The 27,233-nt window shown below is 31.5% G+C and overlaps 3 protein-coding genes across 9 annotated transcripts; 1 reads left to right on the forward strand and 2 right to left on the reverse strand.

Moving 5' to 3' along the window:
- Positions 1–1,856: 1,856 nt before the first annotated feature.
- LOC115879112 (uncharacterized aarF domain-containing protein kinase 1-like) lies at positions 1,857–9,380 on the reverse strand. 4 transcript variants are annotated; one of them, XM_030895758.1, is made up of 10 exons: positions 9,087–9,380; positions 8,901–9,034; positions 8,545–8,816; positions 8,272–8,481; positions 7,099–7,203; positions 6,822–7,048; positions 5,408–5,657; positions 3,754–3,932; positions 3,548–3,681; positions 1,857–2,089 (listed from the first exon to the last, which is right to left on the reverse strand). In XM_030895758.1, the coding sequence occupies exons 3-10, from the start codon at positions 8,761–8,763 to the stop codon at positions 1,881–1,883; spliced, it is 1,533 nt and encodes a 510-aa protein (XP_030751618.1). In that variant the 5' UTR covers positions 8,764–8,816; positions 8,901–9,034; positions 9,087–9,380; the 3' UTR covers positions 1,857–1,880. The 4 variants fall into 4 exon arrangements, with proteins under 4 accessions (XP_030751618.1, XP_030751619.1, XP_030751620.1 ...); XM_030895759.1 differs by having other exon boundaries at positions 1,868–2,089; positions 8,893–9,034; XM_030895760.1 differs by having other exon boundaries at positions 1,868–2,089; positions 8,901–9,031; positions 9,087–9,358.
- A 52-nt stretch (positions 9,381–9,432) lies between these two features.
- Positions 9,433–17,726, forward strand: LOC115879111 (T-complex protein 1 subunit theta). The gene is made up of 7 exons (XM_030895756.1): positions 9,433–9,611; positions 9,719–9,995; positions 10,050–10,360; positions 10,415–10,529; positions 10,871–11,307; positions 13,101–13,316; positions 17,096–17,726. Exons 1-7 carry the CDS (start codon positions 9,552–9,554, stop codon positions 17,312–17,314), a joined length of 1,635 nt encoding a protein of 544 aa, XP_030751616.1. The 5' UTR covers positions 9,433–9,551; the 3' UTR covers positions 17,315–17,726.
- Positions 17,727–18,702: 976 nt separating this feature from the next.
- On the reverse strand, positions 18,703–26,366 carry LOC115879113. Of its 4 annotated transcripts, none has more exons than XM_030895764.1 (11): positions 26,241–26,366; positions 25,992–26,123; positions 25,728–25,915; positions 25,490–25,647; positions 25,174–25,431; positions 24,896–25,124; positions 23,890–24,070; positions 22,635–22,789; positions 21,564–21,751; positions 20,839–21,129; positions 18,703–19,462 (listed from the first exon to the last, which is right to left on the reverse strand). In XM_030895764.1, the coding sequence occupies exons 2-11, from the start codon at positions 26,118–26,120 to the stop codon at positions 19,233–19,235; spliced, it is 2,007 nt and encodes a 668-aa protein (XP_030751624.1). In that variant the 5' UTR covers positions 26,121–26,123; positions 26,241–26,366; the 3' UTR covers positions 18,703–19,232. The 4 variants fall into 4 exon arrangements, with proteins under 4 accessions (XP_030751624.1, XP_030751623.1, XP_030751625.1 ...); XM_030895763.1 differs by having other exon boundaries at positions 25,992–26,177; XM_030895765.1 differs by having other exon boundaries at positions 23,917–24,070; positions 25,992–26,182.
- Positions 26,367–27,233: the final 867 nt, after the last annotated feature.

Raw genomic sequence — 27,233 nt, forward strand, 5'->3', positions numbered from 1 at the left:
CGAGTCAAATTGTCGTTATGAATCGCATGTTGCAATTTCAAATAAACGATAAGTTGACATATAATATGTCATTCTATTCAGAGTGTCATTTTCTATCGAATAAAGTAACAAAATACTGAGGGTGCCATTTAAAAATCAAAAGTTATCATGTCTTTCCCCTGGACCCTTCAAATATTAAGGGATTTTCCGGCTAAAAAAGGCCCTACAAGCAACGATATCCGAGAGATTTGAACCGTACGGAGTGTCCCATTTTAGTTGAAATCATACGGTATCTACGTTATTATTGAAGATAGAAAGGTGCGGTTTGCACCAACCTGTCACACTTTTTTGTCAAACGGAAAATACCGTAAACAAAATTTTTATAGCCCTCTTCATTTCTACAGGGTCTTTTTGAAAATTTTGCAATTTGGGCCACCCCATGTATCTCTGTTACTGTTAAAGGTATCGAGAAAGTGAAAACTGGTTATTGTAGAACTTTTTACGTAAAATATACTGGCGTAGTCTGTTATTCTACGAAATGAATATTTTTAAAGATATGAACTAAAGTTATGTTTTCTTAAATGTAACACCCTATATATTTATAAATTATACGATTTGGCTTGCCATAAGCTTCTCAAAAATATAAATATAGAGACCACTCTATATTTATTTTCACTATTTACTGCAATATTTATAGGTTTTTATTAAAAGATCAGATTTATTAGTAGGCCATAATTGATAATAAAATAAACTAAAAAATTATTAAAAGCATATTGCTATCTGTCTCTTGTTTTATTTTGGTAGCCACTAATAAATTCTTTATATATTAGAAAAACTTAACTCTCTACCGCTATTTGTAAATCTTGGAAGCTATCGTACCGGAACTTTTAGATATTCCTTTAGCTAATTTACGTGAAATAAACTTTCAGCATGATGGGCCTCCTTCTCACAACGTTAAAAATATAAGAATTTTGTTAAATTATTATTTCTCAAATCAATGAATTGGAACCAATGGAACATTTTGAAACATGAAATATATCGTGGCATCTACAACAATGTGGATCACCTGGAAAATGCTTTAATAATGCAAGCTTTTAGATATTTGTAAACCCATCCCGTTATAATAAATTCCATTAAAAGATAAATATATTCAGAGATTCAGTGGTAACAGTTCAAAAGTAAAATATGTCATTCCCAAATAAAATTTTAATAACACTATCACCAGACCCTGTATGTCAATAAAAATTGTTTGCCAAGTACACGAGTCGTTAGAGTCCGGCTTTATATTTATCGTACTCAAAAATACCGTATGATCGAAAAAAAACGGCGTCCAGTTGGCTTGGAAATGACGATCGATGACATTTCCCATATAATTTCACATATAAAATGACAGCGATCTTCATTTCATAGCCATCGCTGACGCCGTTTTTATTCGATCATACGGTAGTACAAGGGTGTTCAAAATTTAATGAGAAGATTGTTAGAATATAAAATATTTTTCTGGTGCAATGCTCTAAGTATTTCTTTTTTTAGATGCAGAACTTTAAAGATGATGCAGAAATTTAAAATGTTTGCACATTTTCAAAAAAAAATCATTCAATTGTGTCTCTCTGTAATTTTTTCATAAGTATTTTATATTAAGAATTTATCATTTACCAACAATCATTTCGTATTTTTTCAAACTCAGTAATTCCTCAAATGTAAAACATTAACTAAATACATAGCTTGTCCAACAGGAGAGATTTGAAAAGACAACATCCAAAAAATTACAAAATACAAGTACCTGTAAATTAAAAAGACAGACACAACTCCCACTGTCACGGATTCTTTCGTTGGACAGACTATATAAAGAATTGACATAAAACAAACCATAGAACAATATAAAAATACAATTTATTTATTTATACACCTGTTAACAATCTTAAATTTAAAAAGGTATAATAAATTCTAATTTTAAACAGTGCCCAGAACTCCGCCAATGTTATCTTCAATTTGTCAAACCGGGTATTACAGTTCTTATATTTTTCGTCATAAATCGAACAAACACAGCACTGAGACATCACACGAAATGCTCCCATCCTAGCGCTGGTTCTCAAAGTATGCTCGATCCCTGTTTGAAAGAAAATAATAAACGTAAAATACATGAATAAATTAATAAACAACAGTGGCGACTGATGTATAAGGGCTTCAGAGCTAACAAATATCTATACTAATATATTAAATTCTTTTTTAAGTGACTGACCACTGATTAATCATGATCCTGCTCAAACCACTCAACGTAAGAAGCTCAATTTTGGCATACAGGTTGATTCTGGGGTGTAGAGGTTCCATAAGAAGGGATTTTTCGAAATCCCAGTTCCAAGGGGGTGAAACCACCCATCAAATATTACAATATTTTTTATTTAAAAAACGGTCAAGTTTCCGAAAAACCGCTTAAACAAGTATATTTTATTTTGTTTTTTTACATATTTTAAGATTTTTTAAAAATGTATCCAGGGTGTTTCGAAAAATCTGGTCATTGATTAATCACGATCCTGCTTAAAGCGCTTGACGTAAAAATCTGATTTTTGGAAAACGGATTGACTTTAGGGTGTAGAGGTGTAGAAGAAGGGATTTTTCGAAACTTGAATTCTAAGGGGGTGAAACCACCCCTCAAATATTAGAATATTTTTTGTTCAAAAACCGGTGAGTTTTTCGGAAAAAACTCTTAAACACGTATATTTTATTTTGTTGTTTTACATATTTTAAGATTTTTTAAAAATTTATACAGGGTGTTTCATAGAATATGACCACTGAGTAATCACGATTCTGCTTAAACTGCTTGACGTTTAAAGCTGATTTTTGGCAAACGGATTGACTGTGGGGTGTGGGGGTTCGATAAGGAGGGGTTTCTCGAATCTCAAATTCCAAGAGGGTGAAAACGCCCCTCAAATATTACAATATTTGTTTTTTACACATTTCAAAATTTTTCGCAGATCCAGTTTGTATGTTAATGGAAATTCTTGCTTTGCTTTATCATCGCCATTACAAATGATTAATTCGACGCGAACGAAGTCGCGGGTATACGCTAGTAAATTAATAATTTACTCAAAAATTAGTGTATTGTTTTATTAGGAATAAATATAATATTTTTTTTGTGGCGGAGCTGTACGTTTGACATTACAGGCTAGGTAAAAAAAGTACATTTTAACTCCGCATAGAACATGCTATTTTTATAAACGTCAGAAATACTTTTTTAAACAATTTCAAATGTCAAAAATAAACATATTGACTACATAGTTATTTGAAATGTTAGATGATGGAAGTAGATGAAGATAAAAGGGCTGAAGCTCTAATAATAGAAGGGAAAAAATGCTCCTCTAAATACACTAATTAAATAGAGGGGAAAAAGTTATACAAGTATATTTAATAGAAACGTTTATTTAAAAAACGTTTAAATTTGTGGATGTAAGAAAAGAAAGCTTGTAATATTTTCAAATGCATTCTATTTTAATGTCAATTAAAATAAAAATATCTTTTGAAAACAAAACAAAGAAATGCGACTAATAAAGAGAAATCTTGTACTTACCTCGCATCAAATCGTTTGTTTTCAGAATGAGCAACATTTGCCTGTTTACACTTTCCAAAACTGACGAAATCTGAGGTAAGAGACCTGTAAAATGTTGCTGCACAAAATCTTTTTCTCCATTTGTAAATTGTTCCCTAAAAAGAAAAAATGTTTTAAATTATAGACAAAAAAAATATATTAAAATTAAAAAAAAAATGATATACTACCTATCAATTCCCTTCATTATTGCCTCCCATGGTCTGCCTGTTACCATACAAGCAAACAATCCATAAATATTACCATCAATACCAAGCTGTTTACTGTAATGCCTCATGCCCTTTCTGTCCCTATCCAATATACTTAACCACAGATTAGCATAATTAATTCTAAATTCATTTTTCAATGTCTAAAATCAAACAATTCAAAAAATAACGCTTGATCGAAAAAATGAAAAAACAGCGTCATGGTAGCCTTTGATATGACAATTATTTAGAAAAAAATAAAGTTTTCAAAAAAGGTAAAACCGTATCTGTAAAAGCTTTAATTTTTTTTTTCATTTCTGGATTAATTTTTGACAAATTTATATGCAAATCTTTAATAGATAGTACAAAGAGATAAATTTCAAAGTCCACTGTAACATTGTTTTTTGTCGAATGTATTATAGTACATAAGTAACTCTAAATTCGTTTTTTAATGTTTAAAATTAAACAAATCAAAAAAATACCGTTTAATCGGATCAAAAACGAAAAAACGCCGTCACAGTGAGACTTTGATGTGACAATTACTTGGAAAAAAATCCAGGAAAAACATGTCTTTAAACTGTTTAGTTTTTCCCTTTGAAGAATAATTTTTGAGCAATTTGTCAATTTTTAATAGATAGTATATAAGATCAGTTTCAAAAAGCACCGTGACATCGTTTTTTTTAGAAAGTATAATTCACTCTAAATTCGTTTTTCAAAATCAAGAAAGAAGAAAAAAATTAAAAAATTAAAAAAAAAAGAATAAAAAACGCGTCACAGTAATCCCTGATATGACAATTACATAGATTTTTTTTTAATTTTTCAGGCAAAAGGTATCTCTAAACTTTTTCCTTTTTGTCACCTTCAAGATTAATTTTTGACAAGTTTATAAATATGTCAATTTTTAACAGATAGCATGTACAGATCAAAGGCCACCTTGACACCGTTTTTTTAATATTATATTTAATTCACTCTAAATTCGTTTTCCGATGTCTGAAATAAAACAATTCAAAAAATACCATTTAATAAAAAACGGCGTCACAGTAGCCTATGATATGATAATTATTAAGGAAAAAATTAAAATTGTCCAGGAAAAACGTGTTTGTAAACTTCTTTTCTTTTTTTCCCTTTCAAGATTAATTGCTGAAAAATTTATTCGTCAATGTTTAATAGATAGCATATAGAGCTCAATTTCAAAGTGTGACATCATTTTTTTTAAATAATATTATACATAATTCACTCTAAATTCGTTTATTCAAAGTCTAAAATGAAACAATTAAAAAAATACCGTTTGATCGAAAAAAAGCATGACGGTGGCCTTTGATATGACATTAAAGAATTAAAATTTTCCAGACAAAACGTGTCTGTAAACTTTTTCCTTTTTAAAGATCAATTTCAAAGGCCATCATGACATCGTTTTTTTTTCGACTGTTATACATAATTCACTCCAAATTCGTTTTTCAATGTGTAATATCAAATAATTCAAAAAAATACCGTTTGATCCGAAAAGAAAATAAAAAAACAGCATCACGGTAGCCTTTGATATGACAATATAATATAATGAGTCTATAAAAATGTTCCTTTTTAGTGATCAATTTCAAAGGCTACCGTGACATCGTTTTTTTTTCGAACATATACTTACAGCATATAAACCGTGATCCAGCAAGATAATATCACAGGATCCTTTTTCGTTCTTCCTAACTAAAATGTTCCCTGGATGCGGATCACTGTGAACGAATCCACGGATGAAAATCATTTCTGAATATAATTTTCCTAATTTATTTGATATCTCATAAGGATCTATTTTATGCTCGTTAATGTACTTTAGATCGTTCACTTGACCGCCCTCTACAAATTCCATTGTTAATACTCTAGGCGTTGTCATATCCCATCTAAAAATAAAAATTAATAAATGTTAATACAAAAAAATATTTATTAAGTTCATGATATATAGTAGTTCTTCTCGCGTAACTTTTCCGTGTAAACTTTTCTCGGTAATCACCGGTAATCTCCCAGCGCCAATTTCAAATCGTCAAATGACACATAATAACTGTGAAAATGACTTTTCAAATGTCAAGCTCAATGATTTGACATAACGTAATTCTTCCCTATTTTAAGTCTTTTTTTTTTAGGGCAACGGCCCAGCTACGTCGAAACACCGGTTCCCATTAGAACACCGAAGTTAAGCGACGTAAGGCGATACTGGCTGATGGACGGGTGACCGGTTCGAAACTCTGTATCGTGCTGTTGTCCAAGGCAAAAGTGTAAAATCTATTGACACGCACGCCGCGCCGCCCGGTTCGTCGAGGCCGGATGAGATCGGATATCTCGTGAGTAAGAGTCGATTTAGACACTTACCAAGTCGGTAGGCCATTGACCATGATATGGCCGAGGACCGCTGTTCGGATTCCGCGTAAACAAAGTAGGCCCCGTCCAGATTAGCCCTGGCAGCAAAAAGGAGACGTTAACTTGAAGTCTTCTTTATTAGTGGCAAATATGGCAATTGAACAATATGAATATTTTTGTATGAACTGTACTAACTGGGATTCCGTCGGTCCACTAATTTAAACTCACGATAAAATACTTAACTAATTTATTTTTCTCACAATTTATACTAATAACACACAATTTACTACTTATAAAATTCCTTCGCCAAATTGTCCGATTCGTAATAATTTAAACGCGGTATATTCAAACTTCAAACTGGTCCAACTGCCAAGCGCGGGCTTTGTATACTCTCTGGCGGGTGTTTCTGGAACGTTCTAAAGAATTCTGTAATATTCTTTTACTTTCTGGCGAATGCGCCAGGTTCCTCAATGCACGTTTCGGTTATGTCGGCAACCAGCAATACAGTTTAGCGCCACATACACCTTAACAATACCTTGTTTTCTTTGTATCATGGGTACTCTATACTCTATATATTATCTAGTGACTTTGTTTAGGTAACGATGTAACCTCAAAAAATTTATATCAACAGACATAGCGTTACTATACACGATGTCAAATGTCAAAATAAGGAAAAATAACACGAGAAGAACTATATATTTTCTACAAACCTAACTTTCGGCACTTTCAACCAGTCGACATTTTCAAACATCTGAGCGATCTTCTCGGCATTTTTACCCTCCTGAGCGAAGTTTAACTCTTGGGGAATGTTCTTTTTCGACTCGTCGACCAGCCATTGGAATTTGAATTCGGGGAATACCCAACTCATTAGTTTAACCAGGTACTCCATCGTTTTCATGTCAACTCTAGAATTACCTTGCACATAAGGATGTTGCACCTATTTCAATAACTTTTATAATTCTACAGATTAAGGAAAAATAATCGTACCTTCACTGCCACGGTGGCGCCATCTTTGAGTACGGCTTTGTGCACTTGGGCAAGGGATGCTGTACCGAGTGGTTCCGGGTCAATTGATTCGAATATTTCCAATGGCTAAAATATTTTATATACAGAAACATTCAAGAAACATGTGCCATCTCTCGTGGGGAGATTTCCAACGTAAAAATAAGATTTATTTTTCATATCAACACAGGTCCATGTCCTCAAAGTTTGGAATGAAATTTTGAGGGTAAAAGTTATAAAGTAGGTAAAATATTATACACCTAATTTATTAATTCTATTTATATAAAATTGCGTTTATTTCATCAAGGAAGCCAAATTCGACAAAATATCAAGAGATAACTTTTAATTGGCATTAAACGGCCTACACAATTTTGATATCAAAAGAAAAAAAGTCAGTGGCGCACATGCTTTTTTTGAAGAATATTCCATTGACAACCCGTATGCACGTCCCTGATTAATTTATCGACACTTTTTTAGCATTAAAATATGTAGCACTTATAGTAACTTTTACCCTCAAAATTTCATTCGAATCACTAAAAGTACTTCGAAGAAAATCATAATAAATCGAAAGATTATTAACACCCTGTAACTACGAAACAAAGCGGAATCGGACCTATGTTGATATAAAAAATAAATCTTATTTTATGTGAGGTATTTCCCCACGAAAGATGGCACATGTTTTTTGAAACACCCTGTATTTGTATTATACCAAGCTTCATAAAGATACTATACAGTTTTAAAAAATATGAATTTGTATGGATATTCTAGTAATTCAAAATATAGTATTTTATCGTTAAAATTACACAAAACAAAGTAAATCCAACAGGAATAATCACTAATACCATATTTTTCTTTACTGTTCATAATAAAAAAAATACCATTTTTTGCAAACTTTTTGTCACACCCTATATAATACAGGGGATTTTACTCTAACTTTTTTTGTAAAAGATGGAGACAACAGTAACTCACATTTTTAAAACAATTTATAAACTAAATACAGCGTGAAACAAACATATTTTTTAAAACAATGTTTTCAGATTTTCAACACACAAACAAATTAAGTCAAGAATTTTAATATCTGGCAAGTACAAATATATTACAAATATGGGCATTAACGACAAAAGTAGGATAATACATATAAAACTAGCTGTAACTTACATCTTTCTTAAAATCCTCTTTCAATACTTTGTAAATGTCTTTTAACTCTGTACTAGGGGCCTGACTATGCAACACTTTCATCGTTTGTACATACTCAGAAGGTAATAAATAATCCAGAGCTGCTATGTGCTGTCCAACTTTAATATAAACACCCTTGTTCTCACAACACAGGTCCAACAGTTTCTCTGCGGACCGTTTATGGCATACAGACTAAAATATTAAAACATACATTTTTAAATTTTATTCTTAAACAAATACTATAGGTATACACACTTTCAACTCCTTGTATTCAGGAGAGGATTTATCCAGTCTTTTTCCATATAAATCCTTCTTATAAATAACACCAATTTGAAATACGGTAAAGGCTGCTCTGCTTAACCGTACTGCTCCTATGGAATCCAGTTCATACTGATTTGCTCTTAAGCTTAAAGCAGTACTAACAACTGCTCCTCCAATCAAGGAATACTTTACAAAGGGTCTAATTTTAGACATATCTTCTATTGACTGAATAAAATTCAAAACTCAACAAGTTACACTGTCTATAACTACAAAAAATATATGTATATATTGCCACTTTAGTTATTCTAAAATTAAACTATAAAATATCAATAAATCACAGACCTACTTACGTGTATTATTCATGGTATCTAAAACATATAATATGTACCAGTACCTGTGTTTGAAGGAATGTGCTACTTTCTATTTACATACCAAGTTTCTCCTTATTTAATTCAAAATACAAGTATGACACTACTCCCTACTACTGTAAACTATTAGCATTAGTTGGTTAACGTAATCTACAATGATTTAGTTACCTAAATATTGTTCATTTATATAATTTTAACTGTTTTAATTTTTATTTTGAAAGATATTTATTGCCTGTGCTAGTTGTCAATGCTGTGAAATATTATGACCAGAATTAAAGATACATATCCATTTTAAAGAGCTCATAATACTGGAAGTTTTATTATTTAGTTCATTAACTTATTTATATTTATAAATCCTAAAATTATATAATGAAATTACATGACAAAAACAAAAACACAAAAAACACAAATTTATAGGTTAGGTACCATATTTTCTACTTCTACACATCACGTTGATGGTAAAAGTTCATCCGTTCCTCCCAGGCCAGTGGTAAATCTTCCGATCTTGACACCACTGAAATAAAAAAGAAGAACAGGCTGTCAATTGTCAAAATAAACGTGGTGCGGCTTTTTCTATCTAGAAAATAAAATATTAATTTTATTAATAGTTAATCAAACTAATTATTATCAAAAATGGCCTTACACGTACCTAAAGCCCCGGGTTTTTCCCAGATGATGAAAGAAGGAGCCAGAGTAAGCTATTTAATTTAAACTTTAAGATTAAAGTCACATGTGTTCCTTGTTTGTGGAAGGAGGCAATGAGCAATATGACTGTAAAATGTTTAATTACTTAATTTCAGTATTTCTCCGGTCTCGAGGAAGCCGTTATTCGTAATATCAAAGCCTGTAAGGAATTCGCAAATTCAGTTAAATCCGCGTACGGGCCCAATGGCATGAATAAAATGGTTATTAATCACATCGAAAAACAGTTTGTCACTAGTGATGCAGCAACTATTATAAGAGAACTGGACATTGAACATCCAGCAGCAAAGTTAATGATTTTAGGTAGTGAAATGCAAGATGCTGAAGTTGGAGATGGTACAAATTTTGTCATTATCCTAGCCGGTGCTTTGTTAGGTAAATAAATTCTAGTTCTCTTAATAGATCAGATTTAACAGAATTGTTTTTTAGAATGTTCAGAGGAACTTATACGTCTTGGTGTAACGCCCACTGAAGTTGCTGATGGATATGAAAAGGCTTTAGATAAATGCCTAGAAATCCTTCCTTCTTTAGTGTGCTACAAAGTCAAAGATAACAGAGACATTGAGGAAGTTAGAGAAACTATTAAGTCTTCAATTCAGTCTAAACAGTACGGAAATGAAGATTTTCTGGCTGAATTAGTTGCAAAAGCATGTATTTCTATCCTTCCAGAACAGACCACTTTTAATGTTGATAATGTAAGAGTCTGTAAAGTTCTAGGATCTGGCTTACTGAGTTCCAGGGTAAGTTTTATTCAATTTTATTCATAGAAAATAGTTCTAATGTTAGCCTTCTAGGTAGTGCAAGGAATGGTGTTTAAGAGACAAGTTGAAGGAGAAATTACTAGAGCAGAGCAAGCTAAAATTGCAGTGTATAGTTGTCCAGTTGATATTTTGCAAACTGAAACTAAAGGTATGGCATGAATTCCTCTATTGGTTCTGCCCTGTACAATATTCTCAACCAAATAATAATCATATTAATAAATTGTCTTTATTACCCAAAAGAAAAATACATGTAATGTTAACAAATTTGCAAGTCTGGTAAGTTGAGTAGCTATTGCAGTCTAGCTGCAATAGCTACTTAACCCGAGCATGCAAACTTAATAAAGTTAAAATAACGTTTTGCAAATTACCGTAGAGAAAAAAAAATATGCAATGCAAATAATATATAATGCAAAAGTTGATATTGTTTGAATACAGCTGAATATTGAAAATATAAAAATTGTCTTATAATATTTTTTTTTCTTACTACAGGCACAGTACTTATAAAATCAGCAGATGAATTAATGAACTTCAGCCGTGGAGAAGAGAACTTGCTGGAACTACAAATTAAAGCTATAGCAGACAGTGGAGCTAAAGTTATTGTTGCAGGAGCCAAATATGGAGATATGGCCCTTCACTACATTCACAAATACAACCTGATGGCTGTGAGATTAAATTCTAAATTCGATTTGAGAAGGTTGAGCAAAACCGTCAACGCTACAGTGTTGCCGCGTCTGACCGCACCCACGCCTCAAGAATTAGGTTATTGCGATGTGGTTTGCGTCGAAGAACTGGGCGACACTCCTATCGTAGCGTTCAGACAGGAGAGCAAGGAGTCTCGCATTTCTACCGTTCTTATAAGAGGAGCTACGGATAATTACATGGATGATATTGAAAGGGCTGTAGATGATGGTGTTAATACATTCAAGGTTAGTTATGCGAGTTTCAATTAAGGTTGACGTGCACATCGTCAAAGTATTTGGTAAATGCACGTCGCAATGTTGCCACGACTAGTAAAAAAAAATAAGTAAAAAAAATAGTCGTGGTCAAATGAGAAGTGTCATATACAATTTGTAGTTTTATCAGCAATTTTTCACTTCAATTTTAAACACAATATATATTACCGGGTTTGTCTCAAAAGCGGCTCACCCCTATAACTTTTTATTTTCTCAGATAAAAAAACAAGATTTGGTATGTTAATATATAACAAATTAGGATTGATTGACGTATTCAGTTGTTTTTGGTCACTTTCTGTTTCACCAGAAGTGACTACAAGTTTTGATTTTTTAATGGCACCCTCGGTATTGTTCTACTTTATTCAATAGAAAATGACATATACGCCAGCTTTTGACATTTTCGCTTTAAAAAAAATCGTATTTTAAATTTCAATCTAGAGTGCCATGGCTGGTATTTCGAGTCAAATTGTCGTTATGAACCGCATGTTACAATTTCAAATAAACCATATGTGAAAATGTCAAAAATTGACATCTGATATGTCATTCTATTCAGAGTGTCATTTTCTATTGAATAAAGTGAAAAAAAAAATCAAGGGTATCATTTAAAAATCAAAAGTTGTAGACAATTCTAATTTATGTCATATACTTACTAACATACCAAATCTCGTTTTTTTATCTATAAAAAAATATAAAAGATATAGTGGTGAGCCACTTTTGAGACGCACCCGGTATAGATATATTTTTTTTATATTGTGTCACTAATTGTAATTGTAGTTCTTATTCCAAATACATTAAGTGCATTTCTTATTAACTGATTTTTTTTACTTATCTATGAAAATTTATATTTTTTTATTATCAATAAAGGTTGTTATTATTATTCAAATGAGTATCAAAACTTGTCTTATCCATTTTTGGTAATTTTGATGACAAGTTTTGCTACCGATATTCGCGGGGATAAAATTATTTTTGAAAAAATGCAAGACTTCAACATGTAGATTATACAGAATAGAATGAGTTATCAGCAAAATAAAACACTACCTAATTCACAACAATAATACACCAAAACCCTTTACTTTTGCACTGAACGCGCGTTTCCCTAACGATGTTAGCATCAACAGCAGATGATGAACGATATTTTTACGGTAACGAAATTAAAAAATATATTTTTTTTGTGCACCCTAATATACAGAGTGGTCCGAACTGTATTCCGCAGACTTCGGCAGCATTTTCTGCAGATAAAAATAAGTAAAAAACTTTGTATAAAGGTGTGCCCTAAAATGCTTATTTTTGGGAATACAGGGTGTAGTGTTTTTTTTCCAAATAATTTCTAAAGTAGGTAACGTCAATATTTGGATGAAAATTGATGTCCAAGAGTTTTTTGACATGAGAAATTTGATTTTGATGTCAATATGACTCTTATTTGTAGGGGCGCCACCTACATGTGTTTTATCTGATTTGAAGAGTAATAACTTTTCGTCTGTACCTCTATAAAATTACTGAGAGAAAAAATGTACAGTTGAAAAATTATTTGGAAAAAATCTATATAAAATGAAACTTCTACACCCTGTATCTCCGAAACTAGGCATTTTAGGATATACTTTTATATGAACTTTTTAACTTATTGTTATCTGCAGAATATCCTGCCGAAGTTTCCGGAGTACTGTTCGGTCCACACTGTATAATTATTGCGAAATTCTCTGTGACACCTTTTTTCATGATTGTATAGTACAACGAATTGTTTGATAATAAATATATGATTTTTTAAGGGTCTGTCAAGGGATCCAAGGTTTGTACCAGGAGCGGGAGCAACAGAAGCGGAATTAGCTGTCCAGCTACTGAAATATGCCGATACTTTACCTGGTTTAGAACAGTATGCTGTCCGAAAATTCGCCACAGCCTTAGAAACGTTCGCTAAAGCACTGGCCGACAACAGCGGTCTAAAATCTCAAATAGTTTTGGAAAAAGTTCTGGAGGCTCATCAGGTAAGATTTGTTTCATTATGTTTCAAGAATTTTGTTTAAAACAATTGTTTTAAACGTGTTTAAAACACCATTACCTGTTTTAAACATGTCAATGGGTAAAGGTTTTTTTCAATAAGAAAAGAAATACTCGTTCGACTATTTAATTAAAAAAAAACTCTAGTATAGTATTTCCGAAGTCAATTAAAAGCAGGGTTGGAAAAAATCTTGATTTTTTTAAAAAAGTCAAAAAAATCTTTTTTTTTATTTAAATCAGATTTTTTTTGTTTTAACAGAAAACATTATTTAAATCGGATTTCCAAATATAATTAGGACTTAATTCCAATTAAATTCCTATCCTAAATGGCTAAATCTTCATAACTCTGCCCAATACTGACAACATTAAGAATTCTACGGGGCGTGTCATTTTCCCAGACATCGGTCACCAATATATTCTGCAAAAAAAGTCGCTAGCTTCAGATCAAAAGGATTTTTTTTGAAATGCCACAAGAGTATTAATTTTTGTCATTTCAACGCCCAAGGTACTTTTACGCCTAAGCACACAAGTATACAAAAATATATTATTAAACTGATATTAAGCGTCAATTTCAAGGAGTGTACAAATTGTTACTCGATTACATTACTTTTTATATTATTTGCAACGTTTGAAATTGATTAAAAAATTATTTGTAATGTTTAATTTGTAAAAATATAGTATATTCTAATCGGAGTAAAAATGTACTATTCTGCCTCCCTGTTTACGCTAGTCCGTCAGACGTACAACCTCATCAAAAAAAGTATAATTTTTACTCCTTACACAATACACTATTGTTCGGAAATAGTCTTAAGTCGAGAATGAAATTATTATTATATTGTCAAAGTGTAAAATAAAAAGATATAAAACAGCATATTTTCTGACAACGATTTGAAGATATAGTCTAACATCAAAAGAACCTTTTTGCTGCACTAGAGGTTGCGAATGAAATTTATTCGAACAGCTTTTTTTTGTCACTTGTACATAAATTTCAAAATAAATCCCCGCCCTTTAGAAGTCAGAATGGATTCACACGAAATTACTTCAAAAATCGGTCCAACATTTTAACTGATGAATAGACATATATAGTAGGTATATGTGTTATACAAATCATTTTTTATATAGTTTTATCTACAACCGTTTAGTTATAACGTTTTTACATCACTATGTTTTTAGTATTTCAGTTACGTTATGAGATTCATAACACAACTGGTGCTGTTATGAATCTATAACACAACTAGTTTTTATAATAATGAAAAATAACTACGAACATCTAAAGATATTAACTTTTTCGGCATAACGATTCTACATCTGAAGGGAGACTTTCGGAATCGCCCATCGTTTTAAAATGATTTTTCTGGGCAAAAAGTACTCGCGTTTACTTGACAGGGCAAACTGACTTTTCAGAAAAAAATGTAACAAATGTCATAATTAAAGGTGTTAAAGGTGGGCGACTAATAAACGAAAATTAAAACAGCATTTTCTTATTTTTCGGTTGTAGATAAAACGTTGTACATGACACGTGCGTTTAAACATGATTACAACTAGTGATCGACCGATACCGATACCGATATGAAAATATCGGCCATATCGGCCATCATGCCGATTATCGGTATCGGCCGATATACAAATGCATATCAGCCGATATTTTATTTTATTGATTATTCACGAAAAAAATTAACTGAACTTGATTTTTTTAGGAACAACTTTATTAAACATATATGAATACAAACTGAAACGGATTCTTTAAAATAATAAACAGAAAAATAAACTAAAACAGAAAATTTGAAAAAAACAAATTTCCCTTAAATCTGTCTAAAAAAAGCTTTAGTATAGGAATGTATAGGAACACAAACCGGACGATTTCCTTAAAATAAGACAAAAAGATAAACAGTAACGAATAAATAAAACACATATTTGGCACTTAACCGTCGAAGTCTTAGCTGTCACAGATAATTTATTCTTCTCGAAATATTTTCCAATAAATACTTTTCTTTGAAGCCATTTTAATTTAGTTTAAACACAACACGGATTTAAAAATAAACACCCTAGCAGGATTAGACAAATTCAATCCCAAAACAAGCCCAGAGTTTAGTGAACGAAAAATGCGTGTTCTGGGAAATACCGAATAATAAAGAAACTCGGGATGCTCGGAAACGGCCGCTGTGTCGCGAAGACGATTAGAGGATTTACCAGGGTCATTAATTCATTATTATTATTACCAAAGTTATTACTACTACTGTGGTGCAATGTTGCCAGGTGTTCGGAATTAAATTATATGCATAATATAGGCGGAAGAACTACTATAACATTTACTAGAACTATTATAACATTTACAATTTTTTTCGATTTATTAAACATATTTAAACGTTACAATAGCAACTGTAACATTTTATTTAACGAATACGAGCCCTAACAACTATATGTTGGGACAAGGTCTGTTTTTGCAATAAATATAGTAATTTGTTAAAACGACTCAATTTATTTTGTTTATTATTCTAAATTCAAACATCACAATATGATCTAGACAATTTTACTATATTTTTATAACTTTGCAAACAAATCACTTTTGATAATAGCTTATTTTGCCAAAATCAAGCCAAATTTTGCTGACAACTATATATTGGGACAGCACAACAAAAAAATTGTTTTATACGGAGTTACATCACCTTTCGCCTTAACAACTGCCTGAACTCTTAATGGCATTGTATTTACCAAAGATTGGCACATTTGAGGAGAAAAATTATCTCAAATTTCCTGCAGATTTGTCCGCAAATCAAAAATTGTTCATTGAGGGTGATTTCTTAAATATTGCTTCATTTTATGCCACACAGTTTCTATAACATTGAGGTCCGGACTAGTTGCAGGATGGGATAAAACTTTTATATTATTATTACCGAACCAATTTTTAGTTGATTTTGCTGGATGGCACGATGCTCCATCTTGTTGGAAAGTACAGTCTTCGTTTGGAAACAATTCCTGAGCACTAGCAAAAGTGAGGTCTCAAGTATATGTTGATATTTTTGGGCGATAACAGTGCCATCTATAAAATTTAATTTGCCCAAACCTCTTGCTGACATGCAACCCCAAACCATAATCCCCTTAGGAAATTTAACAACCTTCTTTAAGCAATCTTTATGAAAGGCTTCTGCTTTATTTCGTATTATTCGTTTTCGATGATCTCCAACGCAAACATCAAATTTAGACTCATCACTAAATATGACCAATTGTAGCGATTTTTCTTTTAAATTTCTGTCAGTAGCGGTTTTTCTTTGGCCTAAATAAGAATTTGTATCAAAATCTTTTGCAGTTATTTTGCGATTTATTGTAAAGTTTTAAAAAAGTTGATTTTTTTATTTAAATCACATGATTAAAGTTAAAAAAATCACTTGATTTAAATCACGATCTAAATCATGCCAACCCTGATTGAAAGTACTGAGACTCCTAAGTCTCTTGCCCAGCCGACACCGACAAAGACAGTGCCGAAATTAAGAGTCACATTCTAATCCAACAGACTTCAGAAAGTACCGTATGATCGAAGGAAACCGCGTCGAAGACGGATGACCTTTCCTTTGGAAATCGATAATTTTGGTGAGGTCAATCTTTAACCGTCTTTTCATTTATCAAAAATCACATGGTTTTGTACCAACAGTCACTCTTGTGATTCACACGTGATATCGGTTTATATCGCAATCGTCATCGTTCGTGAATCAGAGTATAGTTTAATGACACTTGAAATTACCTATAATTTCAATATTTTTCCTTACAGAACGGCCAGAAAAACATAGGCGTCGATATCGAATCGGAGAACTCCGTTTGCGACGCGGTCGAAAAGAAAATTCTCGACCTGTACCAAGCGAAGTACTGGGGCCTTAAGTACGCCGTAAATGCCGCCGCCACTGTGTTGAGAGTGGACCAAATCATCATGGCGAAGAGGGCCGGCGGCCCTAAACCGAGAGCACCGAAGGGTAGCGACGACGAGTCCTAAAAATGCAGGTCATTTCATCGTTTTTTTGTATTAGCTATTATAAACCTGGACTGTATATACTTTCTTGGATAAAGCTATATCTACATATAGTTTATACAACGGTCGTTCAACGTGACGTCATCGTTAAATTAATACAGTTTTTTTACGGATTTAAAGAACTAAATTTTAACGTATTAATTTTTTAATCCTTTTAATACAGGAAAGCATATGCAATCTATGGTTGTAAAACTTCAGTAATTTTATACAGGTTCCTGAATCATAGTATTAAAATGGAACCTGTTAAATTAATATTTTTAATGCTTTAATTTACCTAACACTCAAAACTGTTCTTCATTAAGTACTAGGATTTATTAATCCTCAATAATTTTTTCATCATTACACGCGTTCATTATTAAATTTAATCTTTTTCAATATAAACTGTTTTTTATTTATATTTGAAATATATGATTTATAAATAAACCGTCAAAAAAATAATTATAGTATTGTTTTTCACGGGTACCCTTTATCTGTACAAAAAATATACAAGGGTAAAAGAAAAATAATTAGGTATGAAAAAAATTCAGCATATGCCCAATAACAAAAAAAATAGAGGTAAATCATGTTACAACTGTATGACAGTAAATAAAAAATCCCTTTATATATTCAAAAAGTACGGTTAATTGACAAAATATCAAAAATGTCAACCAGAAGAGTTGTCAAGAAGTTAGTTTTATACAATGTCTAAAGAATACAAGGCCATATAACACCCGAGACCAAATTGTTACCGTGACTCCAAACAGTGCCGTGGCCACATATTTTTCTCAACTTAGCTGCTTGAAGAGATATTTATATTTTTGATAAATGTTTTGACTACGCCTATGGTGTATGCGGCGGTATCATACTAATTAATTATAAAAAAAAGTATTAAAATGTTAACAAAAGGAACAAAACTAGTATCGAGGTATAACACATATCAGTCAAGCGAAAATGTCAAAAGTTGACATATGATACGTCATTCTATTCAGAATGTCATTTTCTATCAGATAAAGTAAAAAAATACCAAGGGTGCCATTTACAAATCAAAAGTTGTAGTCATTTCCGGTGAAAGAGGAAGTGACCAAAAACAATTGAATACGTCAATCAATCCTAATTTATGTCATATACTAACATACCAAATATCGTTTTTTTATCTGAAAAAATAAAAGTTATAGGGGTGAGCCGCTTTTGAAACACACCCGGTTATAAATTAATGTTGTGATAGCTTTTGAAAATTGGCCACAGAAATTGGCTTTCAAAAAAACTTATTTTTTTGACGTTTTTTTGGAAGATTTTTAAAAGCCGTATTCAATGGCTTTCTACAAGGGTTATTCAACGGTATTCTCCAATGGTGTAAAAAATCATATTTCTTAGGAAAATGTTTATTACTTTTTAAATAAAACAACAAGTAATTACTCTTCTTACTACAGTAATAAACAACATAAACTAATAACACTGAATTCTCGCAAAAACTATATAAAAATAGAGAAAAATTTAACTCTTAACAAATAATACTATCTTTTAACAAAAAGCACTTAAAAAATATATCTTATAATTAATTGTTTAATTGTGATATATTAACACTATTATTTGATATCTTTATATATCAAAACAACTAAATTATTTCTCTGATAAAAAAAACATGAAAAAAACTAAAAACAAATTCGATCACAAATATTTTTAACAAAAATTCTTAACAAATACAATTTTTTTAACAAACAGCGCACTTAAAAAAATATATCTTGTAATATATTATAACACTATTATTAAAATATCTTTATATAAAAAAAAAACTAAATAATTTATCTCTGGTAACGAAAAATAATAAACACGAAAAACTAAAAACAAATTCGAACGTCACAAATATTTTGGAGGTATTTTGTTGCTTTGAGGTTATGTAGTCTTATTTCGCCTGGTTAGGCTGAGGAAACACGAACCCTTGGGGGTTATAAGGGTACCCTGCATGTGTATACACGGGAATGCTGGGCAGGGTCTGAGCTGAAGGGTAGACGTACCCTTGGGGTGAGATGTACTGCATTTCTACCGGTGTGGTAGGGGTGAATGGGTTTACGTTGGGCGTGTTTACCATCACGTCGGCTTCGGTTGGTATTGGCGTATATATTATGGGCGTACCTGTAAATATACATCTATTGATACTTATTATTCAAAGACAAGGCGGATTTTCGTGCATCAGATATCTGATGATACGATAATCCGATATTAATTTTATTGGCTGAATTTAATTGAAAACTATAATTGGTTAGAAACTTCCGTAGTTTTTAAATTTATTGTATTCTCATACCTCGTGACGTCGTGCACTCATACATTAACGTTTCTAACTTGTTCTGCCCGTTCGGTTAATACAGGGCAAAATAACCGAAGTGTATGAGGGGCTTAATATACAGGGTGGCCCAAACTGTATTCCGGAAACTTCGGCAGCATATTCTGCACATAAAAATAAGTAAAAAAAGCTGGTATAAAATTATGTCCGAAAATGCTTAGTTTTGGAGATACAGGGTGTAGAAGTTTCATTTTTATTTCGATTTTTGCCTAATAATTTCTGAACTATTCAGTATTTAGATGAAAATTAGTATCTGCGGTTTTTTAACATGAGAAATTTGATTTCAATGTCAATGTGGCTTGACTACTTGTAGGGGGCACCACCTATATATTTTTTAACTGGTTTAAAGAGTAATAACTTTTCGTCCGTGCCTGTATAAAACTACTGAGTAAAAAATATACATTTACGACTTTTTTTTTCGTAAAAAAGGTCTCTTGGTATAAATCGCTAAGAGTAATGGTTCTTGAGCTATTTGGAATCGAAATTATCAATACCAGTACTCATTGACATAAATTAAACATGTTGACTAAATAGTTACTAGACTGAAATCATAAATTTGAAATGTTTTTGTGCTAAAAGTTCAACAGAAACTATTTTAACATTTTTTCGCAGAAAAATTTATGATTAATTTTAAAAAATAAAAATTTCCCAAATTTATTATTTCAGTCGAAATAACTATCTACTCATGTATTTATCTTTTGTTAATAATGACTGGTATTAACTATTTCTACTCTAAATATCTTCAGAACGGTTGCTTTTTTTACGTAAAAAGTCACGGAAATGTATATTTTTTACTCTGGTAGGGAGTTTTTTTATACCGGTAGGGACGAAAAGTTATTACTCTTCAAATCAGTTATAACACATGTAGGTGACGCCCCCTATAAATAGGAGTCATATTGATATCGAAATAAAATTTCTCATGTCAAAAAACTACCAGACATCAATTTTCATCTAAATATTGACGTTACTTCAAAAATTATTTGGAAAAAAACGAAATAAAAATAAAATTTCTACACCCTGTATCTACTACGCTAAGCACTTTAGGACATACATTTATACGAACTTTTTTCTTATTTTTATCCGCAGAATATGCTGCCGAAGTTTTCGAAATTCAGTTCGGACCACCCTGTATATTACGAAAAAAAAAATGGCCAAGCTGGTATATTACCTGGTGGTACCGGCATAATCGGATGGTAAAGATCAATGGACTGCGCAGGTTGCGGCATGAAAGCCAAGTTAACTTTTGGTACCGAATCCAGCGGCGATAGGCAAGGCGTCGTAGTAGGCACGTTGTGCTCGCTGGAAAAAGTCGGCGTCTGTACCATTTGGGATGTTTCAACTGTTCTCTCGCTATTCTCCATCCGGTTCATGATAGGATTGGCTGTCGGTGTGGATGGAGATTGTGGAGGGAGGGGGTACTGTTCCACGTGGTAGTTAAAGAAAAACGGGTAGTTCGTATCTGTAAGATATGGTTAATAATTCGCTGAAACCGTATGATTTTCAAAATTAATTAAATTTCCTACTATAACAACTGAACAAATTTAAAAAATCCTATATGGGTATTTCGCCACTGCAAGAAAATCTACAACAAATTTAGTATGTTCAGTATGTTCTAATGTTTTCTATTTCATACTTTTATGACGTCACAGAGAAGGGCGATGGCCTCAATATTAAGAAGGTACTGTCTCAATAATTATGAAAATATAGTTAAATTTATCCGCTGTCGGTATGTTTTAAACGTGCAATTTTCAATAAAAAAGAAATAAGAAACACTCTTTCAACTATTTAATAAAAATACAACTCAAATACAAAGGGAATAAAAAGTAAAATAATCACTGTTCTGGTTCATTTTTGATATTAGGTACTTTTTTGTTTCATATAGAGAATACCTACCGTGATAGGGTACCACGTTTGGTGTAACCGGTGCTGATGCCACCATAGGTTTGTACTCATAGTACGGACCTGCAGGAGGACTCTGGGGCCATACAAACGGATCTGCGGTGGGCGAGTAATAGGAATTATCCGGTGGGATGTACTGGGTTTGGTGTACCGGCCAATGTACTGGTTCACCCCAGTGGTACCTAAATAAACCCGGGATTTAATAAAAATTATACCGCATGATCGCAAAAAACGGTGTCCAAGTGGCTCTTCAAGAGACTGTCAGGGTGACCCCTGTATGTCACTAATTGATAGGTAACAAAAAAATTACACGACAACGTTTTTTATCTCGATGGTACTGTATGATCGAAGATAAAGGCGTCATAGTTGGCATAGAAATGCCGATTATTGCCAATTTTCTACTGAACTACACCTACTTTCAATATCAACAATTTGTACATACAACCTAAAAAACAGCGTCGGTTTGGCGTGGAAATGACGATCTCTGTCGTTTAAAATATAATTATACAGGGTGTTTCAAAAAATATGTGCCATCTCTCGTGGGGAGATTCCTCACGTAAAAATAAGATTTATTTTTCATATCAACATAGATCCGATTCTGCTTTGTTTCGTAGCTACAGGGTGTTAGTCTTAATATTTTTTCGATTTATTATAATTTTCTTTCAAGTTCTTTTAGCGTTTTGAATGAAATTTTGAGGGTAAAAATAACTATAATTGTTAATATTTTAATGCTAAAAAGTGTCGAGAAATACCCTATATATGATGTTAAATGTCATTGATCATCATTTCCAAGTCACTTGACGCCGTTTTTTTCGATCATTTATATTATTCACTTTATAGGAAAAAGTAAAAAAAGTATGTATAATGTAATGGTATAGTTCAAACTTCCTGTAAAAATTAGTTTTATCAATGTTTCACTACTTTTTAGTCAATATTTAATAACTGACGTATAAGAGTCGATTCAACAGAAAAAATTATCAATCGTCATTCAATAGACCATTGTGACGCCGTTTTTATTTCGATCGTTTGTATTTTCTACTATATACAAATGAATTAAGTAAGTACCTTTGTGGATACTGGTTTATTTCCGGTGTTACTGGTGTGAGTAACCCTTCTGTCTGTGGCAAAACCAACTCAGTGGTGTCAGTTGATGCTTCTATCTTAGTCGTTTCATTATCATTATTATTATTATTATGGTTGTTGTTAGCCATTTGCATTTGCTTAATAAAAATCAATAATAATTAAAATTATATCTTAAAAATTTTGTGAAAAACTAAGATATTATTTAAATATTTATTTTTAATTATTTTAAGTATGGGAACAGCTAAAAATGTTAATTATTTGTGCTTAATTTGTTTATACGTTGCAAACTAATTCTTTGAAAAATAATGTACCGGGTGTTCACAAATATCTGTTCAAGGTTTTAAATATTTTTCAATTCTGCGAATTTCCTTGTTTTAAATAGAACACCTTATATCTTTTTTTGATTTTTGAATTATTCATGAAATTTAAACGCCATTTTTGGAATAATGTTATACAGTATGTCCCTGGATTCTCTTTTCAAAGAGGAAAAACTTTTTTGTTACCGACATTTTGAGAAAAATGCATTCTTCATAAACATTTTGCTTGTTCTAAAATGTTTTATCCCGTTTATACTATTCCAAATTTCCATACCGTTATAGAGATAATTTTAAAATTTTAATTAACGTCATATTTTTTACTTGACAAAATGTCAATAATAAAAAAGTTTTTCCTCTTGTAAAGAAAATCCGGGGACATACTGTATATCTAAGTTTAACCAATTCTGAATTATTTTCAATTTTAGGTATGTCAAAAAGGACACTTGCAGAAATGATAAATATTTTTCACCATCAGTGCAATATTTTTATCAATGTATTGATTGTCTAAAAGAACGCCTTGCTCTAGCTTTATTTTTACAATAATTTACTAAATATTTTACAGGGTGCTTATAAAAATGTTACAAATATCTATTACATTATTTGCCGTGAGATACAATAGTTTTCAAAATATTTGCATATTAACGTTTTTTTTATTAGTAAAATTCTATTACAAAACATAACTTAGCTAGTAAAAAAGACAGATATTACTACAAAGAAAGTCTGTCCAATGAGCCAAGAAAGATTTCAACAGATGTCATTCAAGAAATGACAGAAAAAACAATTTACCTGCGAAATAAAATGACAGACACAACTGTCACTGTCATGGATAATCTCGTACGTTGTACAGACTATATTTCATTTAAATTATAAGTATTTAATATTTAATACACAAAAAAATATCTTAAAATTACTTTTCTTACCAAAGGAAGACCTACAAAAGCACTCACATCCTCCAAACTCTCGCCATCGACACACGAACATTTTATATCAGTCAAGCTCTTGCTCTGTCTCTTCTCCTTATTTTTCTTTCTCAAACTCTTAACTTTATCCATGGGAGCTAACTGGGTGGTCGTATTAGTTATAACTAAATTTTTAGAAAACCTACAAAACAATCTTGGCTTTTAGTTTTTTTTGGAAATACCTATCGTACCATCGATTAAAAAACAGTGTCATAGTAGCCTTTGAAATGACAATAGATAATAATTTATATATCTGGCTGACCTCTATATCATCTAATAAAATGTGATATTAGAGAACAACGGTATACGGTCGAGTCGGCCTACAAACACGTAAACGTTTACGTACGCATGCACATTTCTGATATTTCTTATTCTTTATACACGTAAAAGATTCTTTACGTGTACGTATACGTGCCAGCAGCGGCCGAATCGACCGTATGCCGTTGTTCTCTATTAAAATTTGTTAAAAAATATTATTTAATTTAGAAAAAACAAAATGTTTCTAGACAATGACAGGAATTATCGTCCACTGTCACTTCTAAACCCACTATAACGCCTTTTTTAGTTTTACTATGACCAAAAATTAAGTTAAAATTCGAGTAAAATAAAAAATACAAGTATAGGTATCACAAAATTGTATAAAGACTGACTTTATAATAATAAAATTATTCTAAAAGATCAGATATTAAGCAAAATAAAACACTAAATCACCACAATACACCAAAACACTTTTACACTGGACGCGCGTTTCGCTAACCATGTTAGCATCATATCAGCAGATGATTAAAAACTTGACTGAACTGAGTTTTTAATCATCTGCTGATGATGCTAACATGGTTAGCGAAACGCGCGTCCAGTGTAAAAGTAACAGTGTTTTGGTGTATTGTGGTGATTTAGTGTTTTATTTTGCTGTGTAACACCAAAGGTTCCAACCCCCAATTGTAATAAATATCAGATATTAAGTTACCTGTATGGTAAGGGCCATGGTTTAGCATCACTTTCAGGTGACAAATCTGAATAATTCACAATTCTTTTTTCTGCGATTTTCGTTAAATACACCACACACTGATTTTGATTTTTCAAAAGGTCCTGAATATAACACTCGTGTAAATCCCCAGTTTGACGGTCAGTCAGTAAACATCTAGTGCCCATTTTTAATTTATCATCTCCGTAATACCAGTCTCCAAGTCTTAACTCTAAAGAACATCCTTAAAAATTTTACTCAAAATAATAAAAAAAAATTACCTCTCCTAATTTCACCCCAAGAGTCGTACTCTATATTTCGATATATAGTAGGATCCAGGGCTTTGGCAACTTTAAAGGGAAAAGGGGCCACAATAGTATTTTCCAAATCCTCCATAATCGAGCCCTCTGTATATAAACTTTTTTCTTCCATTTCTGACTGACTTATAACCTGCGTTTTCTCGTAAAGCATTGCTTTTACAATATCATCAACTTTGGGTATTTTAAACACATTCTCGTAGAGTGTTTTATATACCATTGCTAAAAGAATCAATAATAAAACGAAAATTTACGTTTAACAACTGTAATATTTTTTTACATTGGCAAAATCCTGAATTTTCAATATGCTCTTTCCTATAAACAGCATCGTAATGATCTTTATCCATCAGACACAGCATTAACGGTGGAGATGGTAACCCAAGCTTGGTCACATCGTAAATTTGCTGTTTGTTTGCATGAAAAATAAGTACATCTCGACTAAAATATTAATTTTCAAAATTCGTAGTTTCTAGCGTAACTCTGAAAATAAAAAAATGCATATAAAAAGTACGACTTACTTGTACTTTCTACTAATTAAATTAATCTCCAGATTTCCGCATATAACCATATGATTTTCGAGCAAATTTAAATGATTATACCACTTTTCTTCATTGTCTATCAAATGCATAAACTGATTGAAATGGTCCTTTCCATACTCTATGCATTCTCTGCGTACGCGCTCATGGAAGATTTGGCACTCAAATAACTTCAGAACGAAAATATAAAGAAAATAAGTTAATCTAGTTTATTTTAAGATATTATATCGTTCAATGTTTGAATACCTGCTCACTAACAGCTCTAAACAAACATGTTTCATCATACGCGACGTTTTTTCTGTACAACTCAAGATTATCCAACCAATTATCCACTACTCCTGGGTTTCTTCCCTTTTTCGATGGCTTTCCTGCCATTATCTTAATATAATTTAAATATATTAACAAAAATCCACGTACAACTAAAGTTCTGATCTGTTCTAAAAGTTTTCAAACTATATTTTATTTTGTTAAAAATAAAAAATTCAAATTATTTACCTTAATTTTCTAATACTTTTAGAAAACTTATCTATCTGGGAAATATTCCTTTGTTCCTGTCCCTGCACGTGCTAACCCGCCCATTTACCATTACAAATATTTCTAAAATTCATTGTTTATTTTATATGTGCCGCCAAAGAAATTTTTTGTTTGAAAAAAATAGCATAAAAAATTTTACCTGAAATTTCAGATAAATATGTTAGACAACCAAATATACACTAAGTATGCAACTAGTAATACAACACATTCGCATTTCAAAGTGAAGATCTTTATTTTTTCTTAATAGATGATTTTAAATTTTAAACATACAGAATGCTAAACGTTTAACAAACAAAAAAATGCTAATTGAATATGTCGTATAAAAGGGGTTCAAAAAGCTCCATTGACAACATTTTAATTTATTTTTATTTCCTGGCTAATTATAAAAAATTAAAAAAAAATATTAATAATCCTATTATAACTGCAAATTAAATTTTTGTGCGCCCTGTATAATCAGTTATCTTCGGATAACAATTCAAAATTTTTATAACCAAGCTGGCAAAATTGGCAAAAATTGTTCTCTGTTATATTACTCAAAGCAAAGATTACCTATTCTCAAAGCCTACCCACTAGATCATAATAACACTTTTTTATCGCACTGTACATTTCTATGCTACAGGGTGTTCCAAAAAATACGCAATAAGTGGTTAGTTATTGAAAAAGATTTATGTGGAATTTCTTCAGCATGTCCTAATAGAAAAAAAATATGTTGACGTAATATTTTTAAATGGCACCGTCGATATATTTCTACTTTATTTGATAGAAAATAATATAATGATATGTCATATGTCAACTTTCGACATTTTCGATTATGGTTTATTTGAAATTGTAACATGCGGTTCATAACGACAATTTGACTCGAAATACCAAGTATGAGGTACCAAATTATTCGTAAAAAAATGCTTTTTCCAAATATGCTAATGAACCACCCTTGTTCCATTTGAAAAAATTAAG

This window comes from Sitophilus oryzae, unplaced genomic scaffold (assembly GCF_002938485.1).
Source record: "Sitophilus oryzae breed Bouriz unplaced genomic scaffold, Soryzae_2.0 scaffold_1576_pilon_pilon, whole genome shotgun sequence".
Lineage (NCBI taxonomy): Eukaryota > Metazoa > Arthropoda > Insecta > Coleoptera > Curculionidae > Sitophilus > Sitophilus oryzae.